The sequence below is a fragment of the Corylus avellana genome, chromosome ca4 (genome assembly GCF_901000735.1).
Source record: "Corylus avellana chromosome ca4, CavTom2PMs-1.0".
Taxonomy (NCBI): domain Eukaryota; kingdom Viridiplantae; phylum Streptophyta; class Magnoliopsida; order Fagales; family Betulaceae; genus Corylus; species Corylus avellana.
Window position 1 is genome coordinate 20,002,309 of NC_081544.1, and position 26,829 is coordinate 20,029,137.

Sequence of the window (26,829 nt, forward strand, 5' to 3'; positions counted from 1 at the left end):
ACTCAACATCTTTGTCTGTGTGACTTAACTATGATACCCTAGAAATTAGTCACACATTGGGGTGAGTAGATCATGAAGGTGGTCCATGAGTACTAATCTCATATTGGTTCCCTATTAGGTGGGATTGAGATTTATAGATGATTTCAAGAAACTTTAATCTAACTTTAACTAGTCCTTTTAGAGTAATTGTGTAGATGTGGTAAGTCTTTTTCTTCAGTGGCGGAGAGAAAGGGGGGCGACCCAGGGGCGGGCGCCCCCGGTAAAAAAAAACAAAAAAAAAGTAATTTTAAGTCGATAGTTGAAGGACGCCCCTGGTAAAAAATTTCAAAATCCTTACTGCCCTGCAAAATATTTTTACCACCTTTAAAAAAAAAAAAAAAAAAAAAAATTCTCAAGTCTCAACTCTTCAGCACCAACAAGGCAATACACTAAAGAAAAGAAAAAGAAAAAAAAAAAAAAATTAATCTTACCCTAAATCCCTAACCCCTCTTCCCGACTCCAACCTATCCTGCGGCTCAAGAGCGTTTCGTTTTCAGACTTGCCGACTGTCGAAACAAATCACCAACTTGAGAAATCCAATTCCGTTGAAGTGTGGGGATTATTATTCCAAATCAAACACAAAACCTCTGCTCTTGCACTGTAATAGGCTAATAGCCGTGGACTGTGCAGCACTCACTCACTTGCTCACCGATTAGCGACAAATAACCAGTCTTACTCCCGGCTGTGGCTGTCCAGATCTGAGAGTCTGAGATCGAGAGTGGGAGAGTGACGACTATGTAGTCTCTGTGAGTATTCTCCTCTTAACAGTTGCTAGCTTGCTTTATGCCTTTATTGTTTGTAAATATATGTGGTTCCTAGGGGATATAAATATATTTGGTTGGTAGTGCTTAGAAAAGTGAAAGAGAATGAAGAAAGTGGAAGAATAGAATACTTTTTAGTTTGTTTGTTGCTTGCTACAGAGGCTGTGCACAGCAGCACAAGAGTCCAAGACCCACGGTCCCCACAGCCTTCATTGTCTTCATTGTGTTTGTTCTTTGTACATGGTCATTGGTCAAATTTGTCATAACTCATAACTAAGAATTAAAGAATGACTCACAAAAAAAATAAAAAAAAATAAAAAGAATTAAAGAATTAAAGAATGGTAAAGATTCAAAATACTGTTTGTTTTTTTCTTTCCCCAATTCAAAAACTTTATTATTTATTTATTCATTTTGTAGATTGTGGTGGGGCGCTCCCATTGTAGATGCGTATTTCTTTTTTAATTGGGCAATTTGCAAACTCTAATATGATTGACCGAAATTTATGGAGCATTTTAATTGTGATATATCTCTTATTTTCATCATTTTGTTTATCTTATGCTAATAAAAACAATATTGTTATTTTTTTTGTAAGGTGTGTTTTATATATTTTGGGATTTTGTCAAGCATCAACGAGTTTCAGAAGATTATTGTCAATCTCAGGTTTGCTCTTTTCATTAATTCATGTTAGGCTAATAGCTATCGGAATATGCTAATAATTTTATTATAATATCATTAGAGACTTAGAGTATGTTTCATTAGACATGAATTGTTTAGTATGTGAATTAAAACTAATAGATAAATAATTTTCCAGGTTTCTGAAAATTCTTAGATTACATTATGGGCAAGCCAAAAACAATTGATGCATTTTTTAAGAAAAAGGATGCTGATTCAAATTCTAAAATGTCTTCCTCGACATCAAATCCTCAAACTTTAGCTCCTGAGCAACGCCATTCTAAGATGCCAAGAATTGAATCTCAAGTAGTTGAGTCATTTGACATTTCTACTCTACAACATGATCCAGGATTACGTCCTCAAATATGGGAATATCCTGTTAATCAACGGGATGAAATTAGATGTGCTTATCTTAAAGTTGGTCCGCATAGGTTCATTCCTTCTAGTAGTTCTGGATATCCGTTTTCAGGAACTGAAAAAAACCGCCGAAGATTTCAATCATCTTGGTATAAGATGTTTGATTGGTTAGAATATTCTGAGGCCAAAGATGCTGCTTATTGTTTACCCTACTTTCTTTTTGCTAAAAGGCCTACGGGGCGGTTTGGAGGTAGTGCATTTACAATTGAAGGATTTCGTAATTGGAAGAAAGTTAATGATGGTACACATTGCTCTTTTTTGGCCCACATGGGAAATGGGCCATGTTCACCTCATAATAATGCTGTTAAGTGTTGTGACAATTTGAAAAATCAATCTCAACATATTGATAAGGTGATAGATAAACAAACTTCGGAAGAAAAAGTGAACAATCGATTGAGATTGAAGACTTCAATTGATTCTATTCGGTATTTGGCATATCAAGGATGTCCTTATAGAGGTCACGATAAAGGTTCCGATTCTAAAAATCGTGGCAATTTTCTTGAGTTGATAAAACTTGTGTCCAATTACAACGAGGATGTTGCCAAGGTTGTTTTAGAAAATGCTCCACAAAATGCAAAATATACTTCACATCATGTCCAAAAAATATTTTACACGTCTGGACAAAAAGGGTGCGAGATGCAATTCGTGAAGAAATTGGTGATTCAAAATTTTGCATTATTGTTGATGAGGCACGAGATGAGTCTAAGAGAGAACAAATGGCTATTGTTTTGAGATTTGTTAACAAAGATGGTTTTATACAAGAACGCTTCTTTGATATTGTCCAAGTTAAAGATACATCAGCATTGACTTTAAAGGATAAAATATCTGACGTTCTTTCTCAAAATTGTCTTGATATTCAAAGTATTCGTGGGCAAGGGTATGATGGTGCTAGCAATATGCGTGGTGAATGGAAAGGATTGCAGGCATTATTTCTCAATGAATGTTCTTGTGCATACTATGTTCATTGTTTTGCACATCGATTACAATTAGCATTAGTTGCTGCATCTCGAGAGGTAATTGTTGTTCATGATTTCTTCTCAAATTTGAATTTCATTATCAATGTGGTTAGTGCTTCATGTAAACGTCATCATGATTTGCAAGATGCTCAAGAAGAAGATATCGCACATTTGATAGCTATTGATGAACTTGAAACTAGAAAAGGGGCTAACCAAATTGGCACTTTGAAACGAGTTGGTGCGTTGGGGTTCTCATTTTTATTCTATTTGTAGCCTACTAAGGCTGTTTAATCCCGCTTGTTCAGTGCTTGAAAAGATTATAAATGAAGGATCTACTTACTCTCAACGTGAGGATGCTGGTGCTGCTTATGAAATGATTACATCATTCAAATTCATATTCATTTTACATTTGATGAGGGAAATTATGGGTACTACTGATTGTCTTTGTCAACATTTGCAACAAAAATCTCAAGACATCTTGAATGCTATGCAATTAGTTTCTAATACAAAAGCACTCCTCCAAAAATTGAGAAATGAAGATTGGGATAATTTTCTTGAGAAAGTAGTCTCTTTCTCCAAGAAATTTGAAATAAACATTCCGGATTTGGGTGCTCGTTATGGTAAAAGCCGAGGTCATCTTCAACGGGATAACATTACGGTGGAACATTATTATCATTTTGATGTATTCAATGCTACTATAGACTTTCAATTGCAAGAGCTTGATTGTAGATTTGGTGAAAGTGCAATGGAACTCTTGACACTTAGTTCCGCTTTGGATCCAAATGATGCTTATAAATCATTTAATATTGATGATATATGTAGTCTTGCAGATAAGTACTATTCTCTGAATTTTTCTGAGCAGGAAAAAATTATTTTGAGATTTCAATTGAAGCATTTTGAAGTTGATATGCTTAATCATCCGAAACTACAAAAATTGTCTTCCATTGCGGAATTATGTCGAGGATTGATAGAGGCCGGAAAATCAGATACATATTATCTTATTGATACATTGATTCGTCTTGTTTTGACTCTTCCGGTGTCGACAACAACTACCGAACGGGCATTTTCAGCAATGAAAATTGTCAAAACAAGACTTCGTAACAAAATGGAAGATGAGTTTCTTGGAGATAGTTTACTTGTCTACATTGAAAGGGAAATTGCTAAAAGCTTTTATTCAGATTTGATACTTGATGATTTTGTTGCTCTAAAGCCGTGTAGAATGCAATTTTAGGCCATTTGTATTTTGTATTTTCCCTTTACTTTTGTACTAGTGCTTACATGGTAACTGATATATCAATTTAGCATATATTTATGAAGTCGAATAAATATGCTTTTTGTGATACATATATTGTGATATAATTTATTCTTCTTCTTTTTTTTTAATTGTATTTGCCATAATCCAATAAAAATATAATATATAAAGAGAAAAAAAATTATTTTATTATTATATTTTATTGACACTCCCGGTAGAATGAATTTCTGGATCCGCCACTGTTTTTCTTGGATTGTGACAAATGGTATTAGAGAAACCTAGTAACATCATGATGTAAACCGTGATGATGACATCAAAGATATGAGCACAGGAGATTGTGATACCCCAAATTTTGGTTCCACATTAGGTAGGTGGATTACGAAGATGTTGCATGGGTGCCAAGTCATGCAATGATTCCTTAATATGTGAGATTGAGCTTTCTAAGTGATTTCAAAGAGTTTCAATTTTAACTTCAACACAAATGTTGTTAGCATTTTTCTCGGATCGTGACATTAAGTTTTCGGGGTTTCACAAGAGCCATACTTTCCCGCATCAGTTGGCATTAGAGCCACACCTCCTTGTATCAAATTTAAAGAGTTTCGTTTGATGGGTGTTCGAACTTGTAGTGTGCCACGTTTAAAGTAGTGTTTGTACGAGAATCTTCCCTTGTTAAAGTGTGAAATAAAATCAATCGTAACAAAAATGAAGTTAACAATCACAATTTGAAAATAATAATAATAATAAATTAATGGACACATATCGATAATATGCAAATTTTAATATCCATGCTTGTTGAAAAATTTGTCCAACTATATCTTTCTAAGTCTAGCATTATTTGCCATAAATGATCTTTCAGCCTTCTCATCGCACATCAAGTGGTCAAATGCAAATGCAAGTATAACTTTGTCATATTCTTCCATCTTCATTATGAATAGGAGTCATGGAGGAAAAGCGTGTGTCAAAACATAAAGAATTTGGCGGTGGGATTGAGATGATTAAGGGCAATTGCATACTCATATTGTTTGCAATTTGGGCCAGAAATTGTGAGAGAAATGGTTTACTCAAATGAGAAACGTAAACCATTTTACGGCTCATGAATGTTATTTTTTTAGTCAACTGAAATCATTTTCAGATTGACCAATATTTTAGGGCGCACCAAACAATAAAAAATAATAACCTTTTACAAAAAATATTTTATGCCAAAACAAATGAAGCCTTAGGTGTAAGCACAAAAACATATGCAATGACCAAATTTCAACTTCTCATATATAAAATTCGAATCGCTCTCAGAAGTGTCTTAATATTGCAACATGTGGCATGAACCCTTTTTATTTTAATGTTAAACCAATTTTTTAAGGCATAATTTGTGAGCCGATTTTTTAAGAGTGAACCGATTTTTACTTAAAAAATTGGTCATTAAATTAGTGTAATTAATGGGGTTTAATTATATTTGAATAGTTTTCCATATATAAATTATTCAATAAATTAAGTATTATTAATGTCAAAATCAAATAAGGAAACAAATAATACAAATCAAATTATTATGTATTATTATGTTTAATCACTTTAATATGTATATAAAATAATATTATATGTTATTGTTGAATTAGACGAACTAAATGATAGGATGTAGAAACAAAATAGAAAAAAATTTCATTGCATTATCAATCAAAAATAATAAAAAATGGGTTCAAAAAAACGTAAGGTGCATGGGTTTAGTCATTTAATAAAAAATAATAAAAAACCGGTTTTTTAAGAGGCATAAAGTTTATTAATAAAAAATTTCATTGCATTATTTTTGGTTTTTTTAAATATATAATTGTATATTAATTATTAATTGTATAGATTGTATATTAATTATTAATTGTATACATGATTAGCATCGATCTTACGAGCAATTATATATTCAATGTCCAAACCAAAGTGTAAAATCACAACGGTCATCTTGGAGCTTATTTTTGCTTAGTGTCCATTAGTTTATAAAATCGTTAATTGCTCGATATAACATGCTTCTTATTTGATATTTGCCCAAGATCTATTCGCCTATGAGATTTTTTGTTTATTTGTATAATTTACCCGGATTTTCATTTTTTTTTTAAGTACTTTTTATGCTTTAGAAAGCAAAAGAAGGCAAAATTTTATTTGATTATTATACAAAAAATGAACTTTGAAATACGTAAAAGATAATTAAGATTAAATATAATGTGGGATGATTATTTTATTGCATTGTTGACTGAAAGATTTTTCATTATTTTGCTATGTACTTTTTTTAAGGCTCATAATTATATGGGTTTTATAATTTGTATGAAAAATAATAGGTATAACACCAATAATATTAATGATTCTTACTAACTTTTTATTAATACGTTAATAATCACAAGCCAAGTTTTCTTTTCGTTATTTTTTTTCTTTATATTTTTCATTTTAAACTATACATATGGGAACAAAGATTTTAACGTGTTTTAATTTATATGGATTAAACTAATTAAAGTTAAATGCCTTATGATGGTAAAATTTTATGCTAGCTACTTATACAGTTATGCAATGTTCTATATATGATTGTGTGTTATTATGTTGAGTAAAATATTGGTGTATAACCTTTAGTATGTCTTTATATTTAAAAAGGCGTAATAGTTGTTTTTTTTTTTTTTTGCAACCTATAATGAAAAGTTCGATAAAGATATGTTTAAATTTTGAAATTAAACTACAACAAAAAATCTCGCGCATACTTTTTCTACAACCAATGTACTTTTTCAAATGTTCATAATTTTGAGTTTTATTTGTGTTGAAATCTAATAAGTATTATACTAACAATATTAGAGATTCTTTCTAATTTTATATTAATGTTTTGATTAAGCAAAATTCAAGTTTTCCTCTTACAACTATGAAAAGTAAATTTCATAATACTTATGAAAAGTACAATTATAATAGTATTGAAAATACAATACAGGTTGTGGTAACATTCTTTTGAGGACATTTAGATCCCTCTAATCTGTGATTTATTACTATAAGTTTTTCTTCTTCCCTTTTTAAGACGGACATATTGGTGAATACCCAGGACCCCCAAAATAGAAATTGGTTCCATAGGCTCCATTCTTATTATTGGAAACACTTATACTATAGCATGAAGGTTTTGTTGCATATGCTACCAGTCCTTGATCAGGGTCATTGAATTTTCCTGTGTAATCCATATATTGAATATTGCGAAAATAACTTGCTTTTCCAAAGCCTTCACTTGGAAAATGTCCACTTCCCATTTGAGTTGATGTATGATGTCCCCCTTCGCCTTTGTTGTAAATCTCTCCACCCCAGCTAATTCCGGTAGCACTACTAGCCAAGTATGTGTAAATTAAGTGAGGCCAGTATCCAAGTACTTGATCTTGCACCCGTAGCCACCAATGTCCCTTATTCTGAATCATATAAGTTGGGGAATTTAGTGAGCAATATGTAGAGAATTTACAACAAAAATGTCAGAAATCCCAATCCTTGCATATTACCTTGTATATGGTTATCCCTATCTCATATTGCTTTGAGTTGTAGCTTGAGACAGGCTTGATGGGAGAACCAATTGCAAATCTACGGTTTACTTGCACGAAACCAGGACAATCAAGATTGTAGCACCCAGTTCTTTGGTACCCATCACGCTTAAAACCACATATATAGCTTGATTAGTGGTTTGACAAACATACATGCAATATGTAATAGTGTTTTGATGGGGATTCCTACTGCAAATTTAAGTTCTTTTTTTTTTTTTTTTTTTTTCAAAAAAAAAAGGGTGACAGTGCTACCCAAAAAGTAGCTGGGAATGAGTAAAATAAGTGATCAGATCCAAAGGGGTAACTGAGGCTGCCGTAAAAGGCTGTAAGTGTAAGTAGGGTTTCGTAAACAGAACAAACTTCCAAATAGCAGGTATAAGATGGGGCATGACTGTCTTGCAATCCTTAAACCCTACCCGGATCCTCAATGTAAGGGACACAAACAGGGATATGACATTCAAAATACCTTTCAACTATGCCCAAACCCCTAAGTGGGACTAGTCCAATATATGCAAATTTAAGTTATATCATGGAAGGAATTGAAATTATCCAACTTACAGTCCAGTATATGAAGAACCTGGTTTGCTTGTCACGTGAATTAACCTGAAGCCATGAAATTATTGATCAGAAACTATCCTCCAAATGCTTGATTTATATGTTACATTTTTGCTTTGAATTTCATTATGATATCAATTTTCTCCCCCACTTTTGAAATCCAAAAGTTTCTAATTGCTTGAACATTCAGATTTACAGCAAAATCAGAAGCAATTGCTAATCTTAATGATGTTTTTATCAATCAAACTTACCAGCCATCCAGCTTCAATGGTGTTTAGTAGGTTCTTAGGACCGGATGCAAGCCATATTTGAGCAATGCTAATTTCCCCAGTATATGTTGCAGGGTTCCATACGTTAATTGATGCATGTGCTCCATAGTAATTGCCACCACGTAGATCAACTACAGCGTACTAAGTTGAAAAATAATTCATATGAATAAGTTACACATCAATATGGTAAGCCTCTCTTGGTAAAAAATTTAGTACGCTTTGCATTTTTCTAATTCATATGTAAAAAGGAGAAAAAAAAATATATGATATACCTCGTGACCACGATTATAATCATAATCAAGGCTGATATTAAACTTTTTCCGATGTGCAACTGGGGGTATAGCACGATGTACATCATATTCATCTGCTCGAGCTTGTCTAATTGGGATTGTTCCTTCAGGGCATTCTCCATTCTCAAGCCAACCTTGAGACAACTCGACATTGTTGAATGCTCTGTTTGTTACATTTGGAATGGAACTGGGTTCCATCTTATTAACCACAAACAAATTACTATAATTAGTCTTAGTCTTCAATTGACCAAATAAAAGGCCAAAGCCACAATTTCTTTCACGTATCATATTAAATCGATTTTGATCTTGGAAATGATGCGTTTAAAAGGATAGGAAAATTATTAACTTGTTTAAATATTTAGCTTCCCATCACAACATCATCAAGATCTGTCTTTCTTTTAGTTTATATAAGCAACAAGTAATCTTATAAACTAAATTTTTATATCTCATAATAACATGTGGTAGTGTGAACCAACCCATATTTTTCTATTTATTATTATTATTTTTTTAACATGGATTGATTCAAAAGTTGGTTACGATTACCATGTCAATATTGTGAGATAGTTGTGGGATAAAATGTGGTTTATTGCATTACCTTTTAGCAAGATTCAAGCATATATAGGTCTCTTGTGCAATGACAAAAAAAGCTAGTTATTGAGTTAACTGACATCCATGGGCAATAAAGCTCTTTGTTTCCTATTTTGGTTTGTTTGTTTTATTTTTGTTTTAACACCCTCATCCCGAAAGAAGAAAAACTGTAAAAAATAGAAACTTTTTGGGTATAAATTTTGACTATGTTTTCAATTATATAAATTGTTTAAGCAAGAGAACGACCGAGACAATAATAAAGCAACTACATAGCACTGTAAAACATCAACCAGAGTTAGGAGAAACAATAAGAAACCTGTATAGTATGATTCTTGAGTAATGGATGGTTGAATGCAGGTTGTTGATAGATATCAACACAGTCTATTATGTCACCATCCTTACCCTGCAAAGATTTTAATAGTCACTAGACCATGAATAAGCAAGCCTGAATATATATAGCCATAGAAAAAAAAAAAAAAAAAAAAAAGAAAACAAAGAGAGGAAGAGATTTTCTAGAATCAAATTAAAAATTAAAAATTAAAAAAGATGTAATATATTCATTATGACCTCAATAGTTTTGACAGTTCCGTTATGCTTAACTAACTCTTTGCTTTCCTTGGTCTCAATCCTTCTTCCACCAACAAATCTATCACTCAGCACAAAAGATAGGGCTAGCAAGAAAAATATGCATCTTCTAATTACTTTTGTATTTGCCATTGAAAAACAAAGTTGCAAACTTCTCTTATATTTTTTGAATACTTCTATTTTGTCAAGGATATGTTTGCAACATCATCTCATGCTAGCAAAACAAAAGAGGATTCAAATGAAGAAAAGCACACTACTCAACAAGCCAAAGATGAGTTTAATGTATAGTTTAATCATTAAATGTAAAGAGCTTTCACAAAGACATATATTTATACACTCTATACATCAATGTCCTTTGTAACTGAATATTCTATAAATACAAAGCCTTTACCTAAGTTAAGGTAAGGCAGCTGTCTCAAACCATTATGAGTTCAACACTTTAAATAAACCAATGAAATGCAAACTACAGTTACAGCTTAACTCATACTTAACAACATAGCAAAAAAACTTTTTGTTAATTTTTGTTATATTTTATTTTTTATTTTTTATTTTTGATTTTAGAACAAACAGACAGAGTGTCTTTTCATATCTCCAAACTTGAATTACACATTGTCTTCAATGTGTAGTATAGAAATACATTACCCGAAGTAAGGAAACATACAACTGAGTGTGAAAAAGGCCAGGGCGTCCCCCAAACTTAAACACCAAAACACCTGTCAATAAAACTAACAGCAACATTTTTTCACAAAAACAAACATCAAACAATTAATTGTTGTTAGAAACACAAATAAAATGAAAAAGGAAAAAAGAAATAAAAAATGAAGGGTGGAAAAAAAAATTTTAAAAAAAATTACCGTACTTTCCCCGATCGCTCGGATGTCCAACCAATCCATTCCATCCTTTCTTCTTCAAAATTTGATAGCACTCTAGAAGGATGTTTCATCATCTTCGGTAGCCAATTTGCTTACTTCAAAGGATTTTCTTAGGAAGATGATTCCCAAATTTGCACACTTACGTGTATAAGTCCTTGAAGATCTTAACATAATATGGCTCGTTGAGACATTGAAGCGCCGAAACTTTGGGTTCATGATGCGTCTCAAGAGGGCATATGAAGAAGGAAGGAGCTTCAATACTCACTTTCTTGTCTTTGGACAGAGTAGTATCTGCTGGGGACTCAATTTGCTCTAGGTGCTCAACTTGCTCCTCTTTTTCTTCCTCCTCATGGTTATCTGCAATTTCTTCACTCCCAAGTATGGTGGAAAAATAAGCTTTGACATGCTCATGATAAGAATTACTAGCATCATCCTCATCAATCATGTAGTATCTAATGAATGTACACTTTCTTGCATAGTGATAAGGATTAAAACAAAATGAAGATGACTTATGTGGTGCATAAGTATGAGGAAACTGGGCATGGGCAAACCTAGATGCCATGAGTTGGTTTGCTCTCCCAGCTACGTCATCGATGTGAGCAGTTGGAAAATGTTCCCCACCATAAGTGGAATCATGTTGCACCCAATCAACATAATGGTTGCTTCAGTCCGGGTTGTAAAAACAATTGCTAATATGATGATAAGAATTTGAGTAGCGTGAACATGGTATATGTGGGTAAAACTTGTGAGGGTAGTTGGTAGGAGCTAGTTTCCTACAACTAGGAGAAGCATGTTGTACAGAAAAATCATTAAAATTATTAAACAGAAAATTCATGCTTCACTCTCACTCTTTAGCATGCACATATCCCACATGAAATACTAACCATTTTTTTTAAAAAATAAAATAAACAAAAACTAAAATTATGAAATCAAAAATTACTACTAACAAAGAAGCATAAAACTAAACAAAAATACCAAAACCTAAAATTGAAAAACTAACAAAAGGGTCCAAACTAAATTTTCGCAACATTCAGCTACTGCCTTTCTATTGGGGCTGCCCACAGCGTTGGTGCACTCGAGCGCAAGCTAGATGGGATCGACCGCCGGCGCACTGATCCATTAGTGGTGCTGCCTTGGTGCGCTCAAGACAACCTTTCTCGGACAAATTATTTTTGGGTAAAGTCTACATACTCCCCTCAAACTACCACACAATTGACAATGTCCCCCGCAAACTTTCAATTATAATAAAGTCCTCTCCAAACTACCAAAACATTGTCAATGTCCCCCCAAGACTAGCAATAAGGCAAAAATGCCCATATTGATTTTCTTTAAAAAACGAAAAATTTTAATTTAAAAATAATATTTAAAAAAACAATTTTTTTTAAACAAAAATTTTTATTTTATTTTTTTAAAACAGAAATTTTTATTTAGAAAAAAAAAGCTATTTTTTTTATTTAGTTTTAAAAAACAAAAAATTTCATTTTTTTAAACGAAAATTTTATTTTTTTTAAACGTAAATTTTTATTTAAATAAAATTATAAAACAAAAATAAAAATAAAAATAAAAAATAAAATTTTCAATTTTTATAAAAAAAAGAATCGAAATTTTTTAAATTTTTTTCTTATAAAATTGATTTTTTAAAAAAAAATGGCCAACGTTTGGATTTTTTTTTTTTTGTTAGTTTTAGGTTTTTTCTAGAAGTTTTAATTTTTTTTTTTTAAAAAAAAATTTACTAAGGGTAATTTCGTCATTGGGGGGAACATTGACAATTTTTGATAGTTTGAGGGGGACATTGTCACAATTGAAAGTTTGGGGGGACATTGTCAATTGAGTGGTGGTTTGAGGGGGTTATGTGGACTTTTCCCATCATTTTAATTGCAGACGCACCACTGAAAAAACCACATGTCACTATTTTGTCTAATTTTTGTAGTGGGATAGCTGGCCGGATATGTATGGGTTAAAGCATGCATCCATATATGCACCAACCCTTGACGATCCATGTTATCAAAACGTATAATAAAAATTAAAAATAATAATAAAAATAAATAAATAAAAAAACGTGTCGCTGGGACATGAATTGGTGTCACAATTAAATGTGCCTGAAAAACAAAAAACAAAAAAAAAAAAAAAAAAAAAAAATTGTAGACAGACTCAATTATTGAGCATAATAATGGAGTTAATTAACGTGTGGCTAGCTGGGACATGAATTGACGCCACAAATGCTGTATCCTTTGCGGGATTTAACATATCAGAGATTTGATAAAACGATTATTTTATTTTGTTTTTTTAACAAGTCCAAACAAAGAAAACGGGAAGAAGGAATTCGGACTAGTGACCTATATTATGAAGATTAAACTACCCCTTTCGACTCAAAACCATTAATTTATAAAAGGAAAGAAGGCATCTTATATGTGATGCACGCACCAATGCACCATTAGAAATGTAGATATCTCATACTTATTAATATCTAATTAAAGATAGCAGCTACAGCTATTCGAGTGCACCATCTTCTATATAAAAATGAATAATAATAATAATAATAATAATAATAAAATAAAAGTAGCCGTTATTGGAACTATTATTATCAATAATGTTTCAGGATCGATATTGTAGGTAAACCAAACAAATATTTTCGATATAAAATATTTTTTAGGGTTAAATGCAATTTTGGTACCTGTGGTTAGGCCCAAAATCAAATAGACCTATCGATTTCAAAAAGTGTCCCAAGTGACACCTGTGAATATTGAAAAGGCACACTTGGTACTTTCGTCCATGATATGTCTAAATATTTAACGAATCTCCATGTCAGCACCTATAAGATGATGACATGTGTCCCCAATGCCACATATTAGTGTCAAATCAAAAGACTAGATGATGTGGCATTATATCATAGGTGGTACATATGCTTTTGATACCACATATACTGACAATATAATATAAAAAAATATAAAAGAATAATAATAAGGGTTAAATACCTCATACCCCCCTGGAGTTTGCCAACTTTATTTTTTCTCCTTTGGGGTTTCACTTTTATCACAGGAAGTCCCTGTAGTTTTGATAATAGACCAAGTTAGTCCTCCGTCAGTTGACCGTTAGTTGACTTATCGGAATTTCACGTGGACCAATCAAATGTTGACACGTGGCACTTACTTAATTTTTTTTTTTTTTAAATTAAAAAAAAAAAATTGTATTTTCAAAAAAAAAAAAAAAACAAAACAAAACAAAAAAGAAAAGAAAAACAATTGGCCACCCCCAAATGGGAAATTGAAAACGGGCTGTTGTGATGGGTTGGCGCTATGAATCTTACTAGCACCTCTAGCTATGATTCTATGAAGACTCTCACTAGGATTCGAGAGGCAGAGTTGCTCTGTTCTTTTTCTTGTAGGAGGCCCAGCGGAAGTGACATGCATTTGTGGAAGGAGGAAGAGGAAAAGCTGGAGGCAAATCGGCGGATATGAGGAAGAGGCAAAGCTGGAGGCAAAGACAATAGAGTAGTACTTCGATCAAACTACTCCCACGCGGAACAAGATGTCGGCGGAGGAAGAGACGGAATTTTTTGACGGTTTTTTTTTCATTCACGTTAACCTTCTAAGGGTTAAAAAACCATAGTTTGGCCTACTGCAGGGAAGCCAAGTCCAGACATATACCCACAAGTTAAAATTTTATAGGCTACATCTTTCATTATATTTTATTTCAATATAAGACTCTTTACGTGATTTAAATAATTTCAAATACAAATATATTTCTTAAATTATATATGGTTAACAAATATCATCTAAATCCGTTAATTTAATAAATACAAATCAACATTTACTACAAATCTTTTATATCCTTAACAGCCTTCCATAGCTACAACAACTATCCTCTTTTTCTCATCTACTTCTCTTAATAAATCTCACCTACCCTTCAGTTGTTTTAGAAGAAAATAGGTTATTCTTATATACATGGGATGTATATGATCTATGAAACAAAAAATAGCAGCAAAATTAAGATAAAACAGAGATCGAAGAAGAAAAAATAAAAATTATTCTAAATAAAGATCAAGAACTTTCTTCAAAGAGTTTTCCACACCATAAAAGCTGATTACAAATACTAGTTTGAAGACATAATGAGCAATAAAACCACATGCTCTTCACTTATTCAATACAGACACGTACGATAAGAACTCCAGTAGAGAGATCTGCTCCCAAAACATTAATACACAAGCAAAAATACACAGTGCTTGCTTTTTATGATTATATAATTAATAGGAGTAGATCAGGACACATCCCTTTTATCATGCCTTCACAAGATGTGCATCAACATCCTTAGCGATATTAAGCATCATGGTGAAGTACTTGTTTGGCGCAGGAACATCAGCTCTCAGTTTCTCATATTCAATACTCAATGTCGCCAAGCTGCCACCACCCTTGGGAGTAACCTTAAAGATGGGCTTAAAGGTCTTGTAACTCTTCATAACATCTCCTTCAACACCAACAAGAGTTACTGTCTTGCTTGCATCATCAAACTCAACCTTCTCTTTGAAAACCTCGGCATTCCCCTCTATGGTTTTCACAAGGAAACAATTAATGTATATGGGCATTAAATTCAGTTTCACAAGAATAAATAAATAAATATATATATATATATATATATATATATATATATATATATATGAACTTCTAATAATAAGTACGAAATTAATATGCTTTTAGTTTTCTTTAAGAGTAATGTTATTTTGTAGACCCTTATACGACCCATACTACTTAAATGACGCGGTAGTGAAAATCAACCTCCTGATCAACAAGGATTTGTAGCTGATTTTCACTGTCACGTCATCTCAATCATTAACCATACCCTTGTGCCATAGTTTAGTGTTGAAACCATTTAATGTACTCTAACAAAATTTAAAGAAAAAGAACTGGGAATATTGCAGTGAAGACCAAGTTAGTAGGGTGGTGTGATTGGCTTACCAACAGTGTATTTCCAGAGCTTGATGGAGCCATGTGTCTCCCAATCACCTTCATGCACCTCAACTGCCTGTATATGGTCAGGAGTGGCGTTGGGAACTTGGTGGGCTTGTTTCTTAAAGATTTCGTAGAACTTCTGAGGATCTGCCTTAATCTCTATTTCAGTCTCCAACTTACCCTTTAGAGAGGCCATATTTTCCTAGCTAGTGAAAGTTATACCAAGAAACGAAGTAGCTTATAATCAACTGAAAGCTTAGCACAGATTGATAAAGATGATTTGGCTTCCCCTACCTAGCTAGTCTATATATATAGATGTGTATAGTGATGCCAAGGATTTGAGTATGGGATATCACTCAACAACCGACAGGTCAAATAGACAATATGCTTGACAAATCCAGTAGAGGGGTAATGCGCTTAACAAATACAACGCTTAAGTAGGGGCAATATACTTAACAAGCGACTTGGATTAATCATATGCAAAGATATAGTTATTATTAGCAACGACTATTGCGGTTGCCAATGTTATATTCTTATAGCTAATACCTTCCCGCTACACACCGCGGACAGGGAAAAATTCCCACCATGTTATTAGCAACAACATATCAGCTACGACATACGTGTGGTCGCTAATAAAATTTTTTTTCTGAAATAGCAACGACTTTCAGCGGCGACAAAATTGTTGTCGCTAAAATTACTTATCAGCAACGGCTCTCAAAAGTCATTGCTAATGAGTAGTTGCTAAAAATGTGGTTGCTAAGGACAAAATTTCTTGTAATGAAGTGACTATAAAGGAGGGTCCTTATCACTCTTGATCAGGATGGAAGAGAGAATGAGAGAACCTTAGGAAATGCTACCTAACACAAGGTGAGTAGCAGCCCATTTAGCTAATAAATGTGCACGAAAATTAGCACATCTTGACACTTTCGAAGCATTCGAATGGGAGACAGATCAACACTAATGTCAAAAATTAAAGAAGAAAAATGCCAAGAAGCAAAAAGAGATAAAATGATCGGGATGGTTAGACAGAATAATATAAACAAGCAAACAGCATGAAGGTTAGTTAAGGCTGGGCATGATGAGATGGCATAAAACATTAAAACTGTCACAAACAATATCCTCATTAGAAAATCCAAGTCACCGCACATGAAAATTAATATCATATTGCATGTGAATCCAACGACACCCAGTTTCATCTTTGAAGTTACTAAATGGCACTACAAGAAACTCGGGACGCTTGGCATGGGGTCATTCTAACAAATCAACCTTATTAGGCGTTATTTTAATAGTAAAATACCCTCTCTTAGATGATTCGTTTTACTATTGATACGATGTTGTCCAATTGAACGACGTCTTTTCAATAATAAACGCACGTCACTCAAAAAATCACGTGTCACTATTTTGCCTAATTTTTGTAGCGTGGGCTAGCTGGCTACGTATGTATGGGTTAAAGCGTGCATCCATCCACCCACCCATGACGATCCATGCTGTCAAAACGTGTCGCTGAGACATGAATTGATGTCACAATTAAATGCACCTGAAAACTAGCAGTGTAGGATCGGACAAACCAAAAAACAAAACAAAAAAATGTAGACAGACTCCATTATTGATGCCACAAATGCAGTATCTTTTGTGGGATTTAACAAATCAGAGATATTTCAAAAAAACAAAAAAAAAATCAGAGATATGTCAAAACGATTAATTTATAAAAGGAAAGAAGACATCTTATATGCGATACACGCACCAACGCACCAATAGAAATGTAGATATGTCATACGTTTTAATATCTAAAGATAGCAGCTACAGCTATTCGAGTGCACCATCTTCTATATAAAAATGAATAATAATAATAATAAATTTATAAAAGGAAAGAAGACATTTTATATGCGATACATGCACCAACGCACCATTAGAAATGTAGATATCTCATACGTATTAATATCTAAAGATAGCAGCTACAGCTATTCGAGTGCACCATCTTCTATATAAAAATGAATAATAATAATAATAGAAGTAGCCATTATTGGAACTTCTTTTTTTTTTTTTTTTTGAAATCGTTTCGCTTCTCCTTTATTAAACAGAAAGCTGATCAGCCAATACATGTGGTTGAATACACGGGTGATAATCTTCCACCCACAAATGCTCTCCCTGTAAGGATAAGCCTAGCTTGGCAAGTCTGTGCGCCACCTCGTTTGCATTTCGGGAAATATGCTCAACCTTCCAGTCCAAAAAACCATCTAGATTCAGCTTCGCATCGTCCACTACTGAAACGTAGGATCCCACCAGCTCCCTTTTTTTCTCAAATGTTGGATGACTTCAAGCGCATCTCCTTCCAGTATTATTTTTAGCCACCCCATCTTAATACCCAATTCCACTGCTTGCCACATACCTAGTGCCTCCGCTGAAGCAAGGTCTCGTATATAAGGTGTGTTTGCACAGAAAGTGGCCATCACCCTCCCATCGTGGTTCCTTGCTACCAGCCCCATGTCACTCCCCTTTGAATCAAGAGATGTGTCCCAATTTATCTTCACGTAACCATCAGGGGGTCTCTTCCATTGTTTGGCGTCTGTAGACGAGCAAGATGCTCTGCTTTCTTGCCTCTGTACAAATAACACGTTCTCTTGCTCAAATAAGTGCTCCTTCGCCTTCTGAATTACTGTTGTGGGTGATCTCAACTTCCCACCAAACACAATTGTATTCCTACGAAACCATATCTGCCGTGCTATAGACACAAAAAACAGCATCTCCTCCTCATCTAATTTCCCCAAGAGTTCCTCAAAAAGATGAAGAAAATCAACCTCAGTGCTTGAGAATTTCTGTAGCTTTCGATTGCACTCCAGCCAGACATCTTGAGCTGAGGGGCAACTCCAAAGAGCATGCCCTGAGGTCTCCTCCATCCTTTCGCATAAGGGACATAGAGGGTCAAGAGTTATATGTCTGTGGTAGAGATTTCCTTTTGTGGGTAATAGATTTTGGCATGCTTTCTAGATGAACATCTAGACAACCCGAGGCCCTTTCACTGCCCATATCTTGTTCCAGATCTCTCCACATGGACCCCTCGCCGAACTCGTACCCTTTTCCTATTCCCCCAGAGATTGTCCTAGGTGGTATGCACTGCGGACCAAGAAAGTCCCGTTCTTGGTTCCCGCCCAGACCATCCTATCTTGTTGTCAACTTGGTTTGATAACCAAGCTACATATAGCCTCTGCCTCCTCCTTCATGAATAATTCTTCAATCAGTGGAATATTTCACTCTTGATTCTCTTCATCCATCAGCTGCTGGACTTTGGCATCCTGGGTTAAGATTCGAATAGGGGTCTGCACCATGTGTGTTGTTGGTGTTGGAAGCCATCGATCACCCCATACATGAATGGACTGACCATTTCCAACCTTCCATAATAAACTTGCTTGTAATAATTTCTTCGCATTCCATATACTCCGCCATGTAAAGGAGGGCTTGTTTCCTAGAGTTGATTCCAAAAAAGTGCCATTGGGAAAATACTTCTCCCGCAAAACTTGTGCAACAAGGGAGTTTTGATGTTGAACTAACCTCCAACTTTGTTTTGCGAGGAGTGCTTGATTAAAATTCTCTAAATCTCGATAACCCAAACCTCCTTGGGCCTTACTCATCCCCATTTTGTTCCAACTCATCCAAGCCACCCTAGACAGGTTATCTTTGTGCCCCCACCAAAATCTTAACATCATCAAATTGATTTGCTTACATAACAATTTTGGAAGTTTGAAAACACTTATCGTATACGTAGGTATCGCTTGGATGACAGACTTCAACAACACTTCTTTCCCGGCATGAGTGAGGAATTTCTCCTTCCATCTATTTAGCCAGTCCCATATATGCCCTTATATTTTCTGAAAAGAACGTAAACGAGACTTACCAGTAAGGGCTGGGAGACCCATGTAATTTTCATATCTTTGAGGCGAAATTACTTCTGCTAAAGACTATATGCGCCCGAACTTCCGTCTCGGTATTTTTGCTAAAAAATATAGAGGTTTTCTCCATATTTAATCTCTGTCCATAGTTCTTTTCATACATCTCTAGAATCTCCTGCATTTTATTCCATTCATCCAGGCTGGCTCTGCAAAACAGTAAGCTGTCATCTGCAAAAAAAAAAAAAAAAAAAGGTGATTAAGCCTCACACCTGCTCTTGAGATAGGCAACCCTGTAATATGTTTTTCCATTTCAGCTCGACAAAGCAAATGGCTTAGCCCCTCAGCAAATAAAATAAAAAAATATGGGGAAACAGGGCCCCCTTGGCGCAGTCTCCTAGAAGGAATAATGCGGCCATGAGCTTGACCATTTATCAACACTGAATACGACACCGTATGTACACAAGTCATGACTTTCTGAATCCATCCTGAGTCAAGCCCCATTTTAAGCATGATCCCCTCCAAGAAATCCCACTACACTCTATCCTTGCTTATATTTAGCTTGAGTGCCATATATCCCTTTCGCCTCCTCATTCTTCCATTCATCGTGTGCAATGCTTCAAAAGCCACCAAAATGTTGTCGGTAATAAGCCTTCCTGGCACAAAAGCACTTTGATAGGGAGAAATAATATCAGGCATCACTTTTTGCAACCTATTAGCTATGACCTTTGCAATTATTTTATAAATTACATTACATAAACTAATGGGTCTGAATTCAGTTACAATAGATGGTTTCTTTTTTGGGGGGATCAGGGCTATGTAGGTTTGATTTATAACAAGATCAAAATTACCACCATTCAAAAAACCAAGCACAGCAAGACAAACCTCATGATTTACTATTTTCCAAGATTTTTGGAAAAAACATGCCGCATATCTGTCCGACCCCGGCGATTTCAGTGGAGCCCCATCAAAGCTGTCCCCACTTCCTCCATTTTATATTCGCCCAACAGTAAGTTGTTCATAGTTTCCGTTACTCTAGGCCCCATTTCCTCCAGACATGCATCAGTCCCAAACATCCCGCCTGTGGAGAATAACATTTGGAAATAATGGACGAAGGCCTCGCTGACTTCATGCTTTGTCTTCCAAACACCCCCTGCCTCATCCTTGATTTGAGTAATTCTATTTGCTTTTCTTCTCTGATTGGCCCATTCATGGAAGTATGATGTGTTTCGGTCCCCATTTTGAAACCAAGCCTGTTTTGCCCATTGTTTCTACTTTAGATCCTCCTGTTCTAGCATTAGAGCTATCTCTTTTTTGAGCATTTCGATCTTAGACTGATTCTGGGGTCTCTCATATTGTTGGAGCTTTTCTAACTAGGCCGTCTTTTTCTTCAAATTCCTCTCTGTAGAACCAAACTTCTTGCTCCATTGTAGTAATGCATTCCTACAATTTAATAAGTTGTTTGTTACAACGGCCATCCCATTCCCCTAATGGCTCCCCTTATTCCAAGCTCCCTATATAACCCCATGAAAGTCCTCTTCCAACATCCATTTTGCTCTCAAACCTGAACCCTTTTGACCAGTGGTACCTCTCCTCTCTATATCCCCCAAATCTAATCAATAGCGATTTGTGACTTGAAGAACGCGCCGCCAACACTTGCACTTCCCTTTCTTGGAAAATTGAGCACCACTCATTATTAGCAAGAGCCTGATCTAGGTGATCCTTTATGAAACCACCATCCTTCCCTGCGTTGGTCCAAGTGAATTTTGACCCCTTATACCCCAAATCGCTCAAAAAACATTCCTCCAAGGTGGTGCGGAATTGCTCCAATTTCCTCTCCCTTCATTCAACTCCTCCCCATTTCTCTCTCATATACACTATTTCTTTAAAGTCACCTACACTAAGCCATGGCCCCTGGGCCAGATTCTTGAGATGTTTTAACAAATTCCATGACTCATGTCGTCTTTCTACCTCCAGATTCCCATAGAAACCCGTGAATGTCCAGTCCACTTCTTCCTCCGGTGACTTAACTATAGCATTAATATGGCGCCTTGAGAAATTTTGGATAGTCACATCACAATCATCCTTCCATATAATAGAGCTAGTCCTCCACTTCTACCGATAGAGTCCACTGCAAATAAACTTTCATATCCAAGCTTTATTCGAGTCCGTTCTATTTCCTTATGAGTCCGTCATGTTTCGATGAGAAACAAAACATTGGGCTTCTTCTCCTTAGCCAAAAGGCATAGGTCTCGAACTGCCGTTGAGTTCCCAAGCCCCCGGCAATTCCAACTAATTAGAATCATGGCTGTTGGCAGGGCTGTTTCACAGCCTCTGCCAATCCCATGATTTTTGGGTCATGCCTCCCTACCCCTTCTCTCTCCTACATGTCCCCTTCTTGCGGATTCACGGAACATAGTAAATTTGCCGCTCCAAGACTCTCCCTTGCTTTCTTCTTCCACACTCGTAGGCTATTTCCCGTTGGTGTTCCTTCCAAGGGCATTATACATTGTCCCATGTTCTCCAAGTCAGGAGAATTCTCCCTCTTTCTTTTGGACCCATATGCCTCATTTTGCTCTTTTGTCCGCGGCCCACAAGATACCTTCTTTTAAGGACCCAAATCAGCCATCTTACCCTTCTTTCCTCTTGGGCCCCTCTCAAAACCCACAACGTGAGAATTAGAAGATCCCTTGGAAGGGAATTCTGCCACCTTTATTATATTCCCTTTTAGTTGACCCTTTTGCAAATCTGGAGCTCCAGTGACTTCTCCCATCTGCCCTCTCCCTTTTTCAAAAATGCTAGGTGTAGTGTTGCGCCGTGATCCCCGCTTGGTATCTTCCCCATAAATTTTGCGCCCATTATACCCCTCATGATGGGGATTCTTCTCAATTGGGAAAAAAGTAAGGACAGATCCACTTCTTGCCATATTTGGAGGACTGAGACTTTTTCTTTCCTTTTCCTCTTGGTTCTGGTTACCATCCGGTGACTGAATCGCCGCTTTCGAGTGTTCCCTAGCCATCATCTCTGGTTTAATATATCTGCCTCCTCCTTTCCTTCTCGTTTCTTCCGCCTTGAGCCGCACTCCCCATCCTTTCTCTCCGTCCGCCACATTCGTCCTCCTATTTAAATTTTCAGGACATCCCCTAGGCCCATGGAGAATTCGGCCACACTGGAAACAAAACTGCGAGAGTTGTTCATACTTCAAAATGACCCACACAGATTTTCCTCCCAATGTCAAAGTACGTCCGCATTCGAGGGGTTTTGTAAGATCAATCAGGACCCGGAGCCTTAGGCTTTTTCCCCAACCTACACCGTCTCCTGACACATCCACGTCCTCCAAAAATCCAAGCATTTGGCCTATTTTGGTGCCCACTCTTGACATACAAAGAAGTGGCATGTCGTGAAAAGGGCAAATGCATGAAATCCATTCAGGAGGGAGGGACAAGGCCATTAAACTTATTGAGAATCAGTATCTGCCGATCAAAAGACCAGGGTCGTCCCACCATCACTTTCTTTGATCTCCACATTTGTGAATTCAAAAATCCACATATTCTCTTGAAGCTCCTTGAAAGTGACACACCCCTCTGCACGCCAGATCCGCAATAGAACTGTTTTGAAAGCTTCTTTATTAATCTTCTTTTCCGCCCATATTCTGCCTATCAGACAATTCTCCCCTCTAGCACATACCTCTATTACATCCTCTTCTGTGATATCAATTCCCACCTATTCCCCTTCAGTATTCAAAAAACCTTCTGCCATGTTCCTTCCCTTTTCGCCTTCAGATTACCTCTACCAGAATTTCCAAACGCTATCACTCCACTCCCGCTGAACGGTTGGAGACCAAACCTCTCCACTAGCAATTAAATCAAAGAGTTCCGTTAAGAAACCCTAATTGATTCCTAGCAAGAAGACTCATAGTTTCGTTCTTCAAGATATTATTTATCCGGTTGTATCGTAACGAGAATCATGATTCATCATGAATTGCCATTATTGGAACTATTATTATCAATAATGTTTCAGGATTGATATTGTAGGTAAGCCGAACAAAGAATTCTGATATAAAATATTTTTTAGGGTTAAATGCAATTTTGGTATATGTGGTTAGGCCCAAAATCAAACAGACTCATCGGTTTCAAAAAGTGTCCCAAGTGATACCTTTGAATATTGAATCAAAAAGTGTCCCAAGTGATACCTTTGAATATTGAAAAGACACACTTAGTACTTCTGTCCATGATATGTCTAAATATTTAAGGAATCTCTTTGTCAGCACTTGTAAGACGGTGACATGTGTCCCTAATGCCACCTATTGGTGTCAAATCAAAATATAACATGACGTGGCATTATATCATAGGTGGTACATATGCTTTTGATGCCACATATGCTGACAATATAATAAAAAAAAATAGAAAAGAATAATAATAACCCTAATTAACAAACTTTTTAAAAAATAATAATAATCTAGAGGGTTGAGGTGGCTAGCCATCCGATTTTGGCCATAGGGGGTGGCCAACCACCCCCATTTTTGCTAAGGGGTGGCTCATGCCACCTCGAAATGGCCAGCTAGGGGGTGGCCGAACCACCCTCGAGAGCCTTGGGGGTGGCTCAGCAACCCCCATTTGGCCCCAGCCACCCCATATATGGCCCTTGCTTTAAGCATATGTGGTAAAAATAATGAAAAAATAACCCCAATTTTTTCTATTATGATTTTCACTAGTTCGAATTCCCCCTCCCCCCCCTTGTGTGGACATGTCCAAAAAAAAAAAAAAATAGACAAGTTAGTTGACTTATTTGCTTGTTGGTGACTGGTGATAGTAGTTAGACTGTGAAGATGGTGCCTTCGGAAGGAAATGCATTATAGAAGTTTCGAGGACCGCCAGAGGATATTGATGGAACTTAAGTCATTTTTCTTTAATACTCTTTGTATTTGAATAGCTGCGTTTCTAACTCCTTTGATGCTTAGTTTTCATGATTTTTTTGTTCTTTTTTCTCCTTTTAACTAAGTGTTTCTCTTGTATACTTTTTGTGTACCTAGGTACTGCTTTTCACCTTTAATGGCATTTCAATTACTTATAAAAAAAGAAAGGTTGGGGGGTGGGGGGTGGGGGGATTTTTTAAGAAATATACACTAGGACGACGATATGGTTGATAGATGATGTAGCTAGAGGAAAGCACTGCAATAAGATGCAAGGAGAATAAAGAGATACAATGACAGTGCAAATCGATAAACAAATGATTAACGGTTGCAAAGGAAAAGCATCACTTCTCCAATGAATTTCCCCTATCCTACACTTTCAATTGTGTCTTTCTATTTCTTTATTCTTCAGAACCCGTTAACATTGAGAAAAAATTTGATTCCTGTTTCTTTTCTAAACAAAGAGCCAGACTTTGGGGATCCAAAGAAAATGGTGTAAAAAGAGAGGTAGATAATTAAAATTTATCCTAAACTATATCCAGCTTTAAGAGTAAGCGGATCTAAGGAGGCCAGAGTCACGTTAAGAGTGGTATTATATGAGTCGTCAATGCATACTAAAGTTTGAGGTCACAGTTTGGGATTTGTGGTTTACAGCTTCTCACTTTTTTATGGATCAGATGCCATTCTCGTTTTAGGGCGTTTGGCAATCAAGAACAATCTTCTTCTGTCAATCAGTGATGTTCTGTTTCTCTTTGTTTTTTTGGATGAACACTTATCTTTCTTTATTTGTTTTTACCAAACTAATTTCTCCTTCTTTTGTGCTTTCATCATTCATTGTTGCTCTTGACTAGACCATAAAGTTGATTCCATTTGGTTTACTTCTACTTTTTCCATGAACATTTTATTTTTAAAACTTATATGTTTCATTTCCAACTTTTTATGATTGAAAATTATTTAGTGTTTGATCCAACTCTTGTGTTTTAATTTTCAGTCAACAAAGAGTGTTGGCACTGCAAGTGTTTGAGTTGCATAGACTGATTAAGGTAAGCTGGTCATTGCCTGTTCAAATTGCTAAGCCATTTCTTCTTCGATTAGATGCGGTCGTATTTTTCCGGTTCTTCAATTCACTGTGGAAAAGGAGTTATATTACTCCTTCCAAAAGAAACAGGTACAAAGAATGATGGCTGGGTCACCGTAACTGTTGCTTGAAGATAACCTTTATTTGGGCAAGCGTTCAACAAAAGTATCTCCTCCAGTTAACAAGTTGGTGTCACAATTAAATGCGCCTGAAAAAATAAAATAAAATAAAATAAAATGTAGACAGACTCAATTATTGAGCATAATAATGGAGTTAATTAACGTGTGGCTTTTTGAAGGGTAGTATTGTCCAAAAGTTTTAATGATGGTAGTGCATTAAATGCAATACCTTTCAAAATACACTAAATGAAAGAAATTGAGGGATTTTAAAATTGAGAGGATCCTTTTCTGTGGCTTGCTGGGACATGAATTGACGCCACAAATGCAGTATCCTTTGTGGGATTTAACATATCCGAGATTTGATAAAACGATTTTTTTTTTTTTTTAACAAGTCCAAACAAAGAAAACGGGAATGAGGAATTCGGACTAGTGACCTCTTTATCAAGAAGATTAAATTACCCCTTTCAACTCAAAACCATTAATTTATAAAAGGAAATAAGGCATCTTATATGTGATGCACGCACCAATGCACCATTAGAAATGTAGATATCTCATACTTATTAATATCTAATTAAAGATAGCAGCTACAGCTATTCGAGTGCACCATCTTCTATATAAAAATGAATAATAATAAAAATAAAAATAAAAGTAGCCATTATTGGAACTATTATTATCGATAATGTTTCAGGATCGATATTGTAGGTAAACCAAACAAATAATTTCGGTATAAAATATTTTTTAGGGTTAAATGCAATTTTGGTACCTGTTGTTAGGCCCAAAATCAAATAGACCTATCAGTTTCAAAAAGTGTCCCAAGTGACACCTGTGAATATTGAAAAGGTACACTTAGTACTTTAATCCATGATATGTCTAAATATTTAATGAATCTCCATGTCAGCACCTGTAAGATGGTGACATGTGTCCCTAATGCCACATATTAGTGTCAAATCAAAAGACTAGATGATGTGGCATTATATCATAGATGGTACATATGCTTTTAATGCCACATATACCGACAATATAATAAAAAAAAGAAAAGAATAATAATAAACACAATTAACAAACTTTAAAAAAAATAATAATAATCTAGAGGGTTGA

General features: G+C 35.3%; 3 protein-coding genes across 3 annotated transcripts; 1 reads left to right on the top strand and 2 right to left on the bottom strand.

The window, feature by feature from the left end:
- The first annotated feature begins 1,637 nt into the window (after positions 1 to 1,637).
- Positions 1,638 to 3,118, top strand: LOC132178187 (uncharacterized). The gene is made up of 2 exons (XM_059590638.1): positions 1,638 to 2,435; positions 2,705 to 3,118. The coding sequence occupies exons 1-2, from the start codon at positions 1,638 to 1,640 to the stop codon at positions 3,116 to 3,118; spliced, it is 1,212 nt and encodes a 403-aa protein (XP_059446621.1).
- Positions 3,119 to 7,126: 4,008 nt separating this feature from the next.
- Positions 7,127 to 8,945, bottom strand: LOC132178188 (protein neprosin-like). The gene is made up of 5 exons (XM_059590639.1): positions 8,730 to 8,945; positions 8,440 to 8,598; positions 8,192 to 8,236; positions 7,595 to 7,741; positions 7,127 to 7,507 (listed from the first exon to the last, which is right to left on the bottom strand). The coding sequence occupies exons 1-5, from the start codon at positions 8,943 to 8,945 to the stop codon at positions 7,127 to 7,129; spliced, it is 948 nt and encodes a 315-aa protein (XP_059446622.1).
- Positions 8,946 to 14,862: 5,917 nt separating this feature from the next.
- Positions 14,863 to 16,065, bottom strand: LOC132179754 (MLP-like protein 43). The gene is made up of 2 exons (XM_059592523.1): positions 15,745 to 16,065; positions 14,863 to 15,334 (listed from the first exon to the last, which is right to left on the bottom strand). Exons 1-2 carry the CDS (start codon positions 15,932 to 15,934, stop codon positions 15,069 to 15,071), a joined length of 456 nt encoding a protein of 151 aa, XP_059448506.1. The 5' UTR covers positions 15,935 to 16,065; the 3' UTR covers positions 14,863 to 15,068.
- Between the last annotated feature and the right edge of the window lie 10,764 nt (positions 16,066 to 26,829).

Coding starts and splice junctions, on each gene's coding strand:
- LOC132178187 (XM_059590638.1), top strand. CDS start 1,638: ATGGGCAAGCCAAAAACAATTGATGCATTTTTTAAGAAAAAGGATGCT. Junction 2,436..2,704: donor ACAACGAGGATGTTGCCAAG/GTTGTTTTAGAA, acceptor TTGACTTTAAAG/GATAAAATATCTGACGTTCT.
- LOC132178188 (XM_059590639.1), bottom strand. CDS start 8,945: ATGGAACCCAGTTCCATTCCAAATGTAACAAACAGAGCATTCAACAAT. Junction 8,599..8,729: donor ATTATAATCGTGGTCACGAG/GTATATCATATA, acceptor TTTTCAACTTAG/TACGCTGTAGTTGATCTACG. Junction 7,508..7,594: donor TAGGGATAACCATATACAAG/GTAATATGCAAG, acceptor TATATGATTCAG/AATAAGGGACATTGGTGGCT.
- LOC132179754 (XM_059592523.1), bottom strand. CDS start 15,934: ATGGCCTCTCTAAAGGGTAAGTTGGAGACTGAAATAGAGATTAAGGCA. Junction 15,335..15,744: donor GCTCTGGAAATACACTGTTG/GTAAGCCAATCA, acceptor TGAAAACCATAG/AGGGGAATGCCGAGGTTTTC.